Below are 5,454 nucleotides of genomic sequence, written 5' to 3'. Positions count from 1 at the left end.
AGAGGTAGCAAAACAGCCACGGAAACCGAAACCTGTGGTAAGAAGAAATGGAGATTTTTGGAGGAAATTGCGATTTTGTACCCAGAACCTGACAAGGGTTCAAAGGGTTATCAAGGGCTGTCTGCTGGGCTGGAAAAGTTTTTCACTTGAGGAAGACCTGGAAAAACCCATTTTGTGGAATCTGCTGTAAGTCTCCTGTGTGGTAACTTCATTGACCCATCCCTGATGGCACGGGGTGCCCGTAATGGGAGTCCAAGCAATGCCTGATGCAGGGATTTCCCCCTTCTCTTGCAGTGGCACAGCCATTCCAAGCACACCCCTGGCACAGAGATCCAGCTCTTTTCATGTCCCCACACTGCCAGGGCACAGACCCTGCCCTATCTCTGCACTTTACTCCCCAGCTGGAAAGTGCAGTAATTCCCTAACTCCTAAAAAAAACATTGTGGCAACACAAACCAAGAGAAAATCTTTGATCTCTTGTAAACACCAGATTGCCAGAGTCTCCCATCTCACTGTTTTTATTGTTGCTAGGTTATTAACAGCTCTGTCCTGCTCTGAAACCTTATTTAAGCTTTATTAATATTTCACAGGCACGCAGGTAAGTACCAAAGGTCAGAGTTGTGCTGAGGTGTCTCACAAGATGAGGCAGCAGTGGCAGGGCTCAGCTGTGCTGCACTGGAGGGCGCAGCACTGCAACCTTTACCTTTCCTTTCCCCAAAAAGCCTCTGACACCTGCTCCTCTCCCAGTCACAACGTGCAGGGTGTACCAGGAAGAGAGGCAGGGCGCATGTGTGCAGCTCCTGAACTCCTCAATCCTCTGGAATTCACACGGGAAGTTCGATGAGAATGGAGCAAGGAAAGACATTTAAGAGAAATGGGAAGTTCTGCTTTGCTGTGTGTGGATGGAGGGTGGGAGCACTGATGGCTCTGTGCCTTCTGCAGCAGGCTCGAGGTATGTGCACACCTGAGTGGAACTTCTCCTTTCACTATGTGGCTTTGTTGGTAGGAGGAGAGATAAATTTTAATCAGTTTAAATGGGAATGATTCACATAAAGTGGAATATTCCACGGTAAAAAAGCGACAGTTTAAGATCTGGCTATGGAAGGGGTCTTGTTGAGGGCTAGTGATGGACATAGTGATCTGATGGAAAAAATAGGGGCAGGAAAATATATAGGACAAAGCTGCAGCTCTGAATTCCTGGTAGGATCTGCCCTTGGAGGACTGGGATTGAATGAGAAGCGTGGGACAGCAGTGTCCACCCTGTCCAGGGAGTCAGGCGGAGTTTGTGGGTTGTAAATCAGTGAAATGCAGTGAGACCATGGGGAAAACCGCTGAAAATTCTAAAAGAGATTGTTCACACAAATGTGAGTCCTAATTCTAAAAACTGTTGAGATTAAATGTTTTATGAGAGATGAAGAAAACATAACATCACACCTGTTTCCAGAGCCAATCTCCAGCCTTTAATGAACTGCTCTGCCTCAGATTTTGATACCACCACCAAGTGATACTTCCTGTCCCCAAAGATATTTTTAAATAATTCACATCATTTTGCCTTTTGATTAGGTCATGTTCAACTTCTCCCTCCTCAAAATGTGACCCTGCTGTCAAAGGATTTTGCCCTGATTTTGACCTGGGCTCCAGGGGAAGGCTCTCCCCCAGATGTGACCTACACTGTGAGGTATGAAAGGTGAGAGCTCCCAAATCGTGTCTGATGGAAGAGGTGGCACAGGGACAACTACTGGGCATCTCTCCTGATTCATGACTGTCCTCATCATCAGTGACCTTCCACCAAAACTAAACATGATCTGTCTGGGAAGTGTCCCAAACTCTGAGCACCATTTGCTCCCCACTCTCCCAAACCCCTCCTTCTCTTGCTCTGTAAATCACAGCAGAACGTGTTTAATATTTTGGTATGGTTGCTCCTTTCAGCCAGGACCGCCTGGACAAATGGATGAAGGTTCCTCACTGCAAAAACATCCCCAGATCCTTTTGCAATCTGACTTGTGCCCTGTCCAGCTTCTTTGTTAAAGTGCGGGCTCGGGTGAAAGCGGTTTGGGGACGGTCCCAGTCGCCGTGGGTGAAATCCCAGTTCAAGGATTACTACTCAGATGGTGAGTGCCTGCCAGGTGACATTCCCACAAATGGATAGAACACACCCCACAGGTCCCCAGGAGCTTTATGGATGGAAAAGGTTTGAGTGAGCACCAGCAGTAAGGGGCTGGGATTATTTGAGGATGAATTTTGTAGCGAGTGTAAGAATTTGTTCCTCAGTGTCCCAGCTGAACAAAGTGGTTTCAAGATCTCTGGGGTGTTTTAGATAAGAAAGAGGTGCCCTTTGCTTCCCTCTTATCACAAGATAACAGCTGGAAGCGAGGACCAGCCATGGAAAGTGTCACTGCTGGGGAGGGAAGAGCCAAGCAAGCCCCATTCTCACATCTGCTCACTCAATTGCAGTGGAATTGGCTCCCCCTGTGCTGACCCTGAATGTCAGCAAGAATTCCATCCGTGTGAGTGCCTCCTTCCCTCTGCCCAAATGTGTGGAGAACCTCACTTGGAAATATGACTTGAACCTCTGGGAAGCAGGATCTGAAGACAAGGTCAGTAAAAGTGGCTCTTTTTAGATGAAATGGAGGAACTGAAAAAGCTTCAAAGCTCTGGGCAGGGAGGGAGGGACTGGATCCAGGGCCTGGAGGAAATGAACCAGCCAAACCAGAGTTAAACCAAAGCCAGACAAAAAGTAGAAGTGTGTGTGTGCATCCTTATTTTTTTGGTAGTTCCCTATTTTTATCACGAAGGGGAGGCTGCAGTCAGTCTGTAAAAGATCTGAGGTTTAAAACAACTCATCCAGGTGCCACTGGCAGCATTCCCTGGCACAGAGCACAGCTGGAATTCCCACCCTGGATCCACCAGCCCTGGGGGAGATACCAGACATGGGGCCACACAAGGGATCTGTGGGCTAAAAGTGATCCAGAAACATCACCCCAATAATGAAAGAATCATCTCTCCAATCCTCTGCTTTGGCAACAGAAGAAATATGAAGGTTACTTCAGGAAGGACATGGTGACCATCAACACCACTGCTCTCAGAGGCAATTACTGCTTCAGTGCCAGGGCTCTCTATGAAAGCATCAGCTTGAAGTACAGCGAATTCTCCCAGCCCGTGTGTGTGCAATTAAACCACAAAGGTATGGCCCTTCTCAGGAAAGAATGTGGGGAGACATCCAGTGGGATGAGGGAAAGGCTAAGATTTCCACCAAAGTCAGCTTTTCACCACAAAAAAAAAATAATAAAAGGCTTCCTGATAAAGGGGCTGGTTGAATTTACTGCTGAGTGGTTCCTGCTTTCTGTAGAAGTAGTTTCATTTAAAAAAGCCAACCCTGAAATGTTTTCTGAAAACCTTTGTGTCAATGTAGAGCCCTGAATTCCTATAAAAATACCACTCACAAGAGATTATTTCTGTCTTTTTCAGCAGTGGAGTGGAAGTTCCCACTTCTGGTTATGATCCTTCTGCTTGTTCTTATCTTTGTGGTCAGTCCCTTCATCTGCTGCCTGGTGAAACACGAGGCCAAGGAAAGGAAGATGCCTCTGGTTTTGGTATGGCCCAAATTCTGAGCTCCCCTCCTGACTCAGACTCTTGCTGGTTTTCAGCTGGTTTTCTGCACTTCTCAGTTTTACATTCATAATTCCCATTTTTGAAGTAATCTTGCTTACACCCAAACTTCTCTTTTAAAAGCATCACAGGCTCACTGTCTCGTTCCTTCTCTCTGCTAGGATTTCTCTCAGTTTAAAGCAGCTGGACCAACCTTCCTCTTGGAGCTGAGTGAAAAGGAACTCTGCAGTGATGATCTGAACTGCACAGAGAAGCCAGTGCCTCAAAGGAGGAAAAACAGAGCTTTAGGAGAGCATCACCTGCCATGGATGGCTTCTTTCCAATCATCATCATCATCATCATCATCATCAGAGGATGAGGAGGAAGAAGACAGCAGCCCTTTGATCCCATACCATGAAATGCCTCGGTATCCAAAGAGACACCTCAGCTGCCAGGCACCCGCAGCAGCTCCGGGGGAAAGCAGCTTGGATTCAGGATCTGCAGGGATCTCTGTGGACTCTGGATCTGTGCTTGACCTCAGAGCCCTGGGATTCACTCTCTTTGCAGAGAGGAAGGGTGGGGTGGACACCTCGGGGTCCCAGGCGAACGAGGAGACATCTCTTTACCTCTGTTCCTCTTTGGGAAGGATATCCCTCACTGATGTGAGATTCCCAGGTGCCAGTGAGCACGGGCAGGATGATGGAAACAGGGAAGAGAGGATGGGAATGACCCCCCTTCACCCTCTGCTGGGGGGGATTCCTGCTGAACCCCACGAGCAGCACCCTCACAAGAAGGCTCCTCATTTCTCCAGGGATTACCAGAAATCCATCGTGGATCTGCAGCTCCAGATGGACTCCACATCCCAGCCCAGCCAGGATCCCAGCAGGCAGCTGCTCATCCCCTTGTGGACACTGCAGGTGGCAGAGGATGAAGGCATTGCAAGTGACTGTGGCAGTGACAATTTTACAGAAGAGACACTGCCCGACTCCACCGTGCTCAGTGATGCTTTTGAGACTTCAAATACAGAGGAAAAATATGATCCAAAGATTAAATTCCCAGGCTACAAGCACTCACATTACTTGGGAAGGATCTAAAATACCCAGCAGGTCTGGGGAGTGCCTGGAAAATGCTGGAGAATTCCAGATATCCAAGCAAGAATCCTTGAACAAGGACAAAAAAATGATGTCTGGCTTATCCAGGCAATGGCTTTAGGGACACAAAAAGTGCATTTTATTGCGAAGTCACCTCTGTCCTGTCACTGTCCCTCTGAGAAGGTGCCAGCCAGGGGTGAGGGAGGCAAAAGCACAACCCAGCCCTGGGTGGAACCATCAGCTGGGGCCTGAAAATGCAGTGTTGTACCTGCACGTGGATTTGAAACAGATTTTGAACTGCTTTGTGTCACCTTTATTCCCTGTAAGTCCAGAGCTTGACTGGAAGTTCCTTACAGAGATATTCAGCAAGATCTGGTTTTTGTGGGATGCAAAGTTCTCCACCTCGTCCTGCAGAAATCGCCTTCTGTGTTCCAACAGAGGGAACTGGAGCCAAAGTGTGCAGCAAGCTTGTTTATTTATTTTTTATTTTATACTTATTGAAGCTGAAATTCCTCCTGCTGTGCAGAATGTCTGAGAGCAATAATATTTTGATAGAAATTTCCATGTGTACATGGTTTTTGTTTTCCAGAGCTAAAAAGGGGGACTGCAGCTCATCCTAAAAAAACATTACCTTTAAAACAAGACCCCATCCTGGGCTGGAGTGGAATTCTGAGACTTCCCAGCCAGGTCACTCTGATCACTGCAAAAGCAGGACTGTGACCCTCCCTCTGAACAAAGAATCCCAGAATGGTTTGGGTGGGAAGGAATCCTGAAG

The 5,454-nt window shown here is 47.6% G+C and overlaps 1 protein-coding gene across 1 annotated transcript; it reads left to right on the top strand.

Moving 5' to 3' along the window:
* Positions 1 to 842: 842 nt before the first annotated feature.
* IFNLR1 (interferon lambda receptor 1) lies at positions 843 to 5,209 on the top strand. Its single transcript, XM_058856532.1, has 7 exons — positions 843 to 952; positions 1,564 to 1,687; positions 1,930 to 2,111; positions 2,455 to 2,597; positions 3,028 to 3,184; positions 3,469 to 3,593; positions 3,771 to 5,209. The coding sequence occupies exons 1-7, from the start codon at positions 847 to 849 to the stop codon at positions 4,680 to 4,682; spliced, it is 1,749 nt and encodes a 582-aa protein (XP_058712515.1). The 5' UTR covers positions 843 to 846; the 3' UTR covers positions 4,683 to 5,209.
* The last annotated feature ends 245 nt before the right edge of the window (positions 5,210 to 5,454 follow it).

The sequence above is a fragment of the Poecile atricapillus genome, chromosome 24 (assembly GCF_030490865.1).
Source record: "Poecile atricapillus isolate bPoeAtr1 chromosome 24, bPoeAtr1.hap1, whole genome shotgun sequence".
Taxonomy (NCBI): domain Eukaryota; kingdom Metazoa; phylum Chordata; class Aves; order Passeriformes; family Paridae; genus Poecile; species Poecile atricapillus.
This window is presented reverse-complemented; position numbering and strand designations above follow the sequence as displayed.

Excerpts from the sequence above, each read along its gene's own strand:
- IFNLR1 (XM_058856532.1), top strand. The coding sequence starts at position 847 with ATGGAGCAAGGAAAGACATTTAAGAGAAATGGGAAGTTCTGCTTTGCT. Across the intron at positions 2,598-3,027 it reads AAGCAGGATCTGAAGACAAG|AAGAAATATGAAGGTTACTT; the intron begins GTCAGTAAAAGT and ends CTTTGGCAACAG. Across the intron at positions 3,185-3,468 it reads TGTGCAATTAAACCACAAAG|CAGTGGAGTGGAAGTTCCCA; the intron begins GTATGGCCCTTC and ends TGTCTTTTTCAG.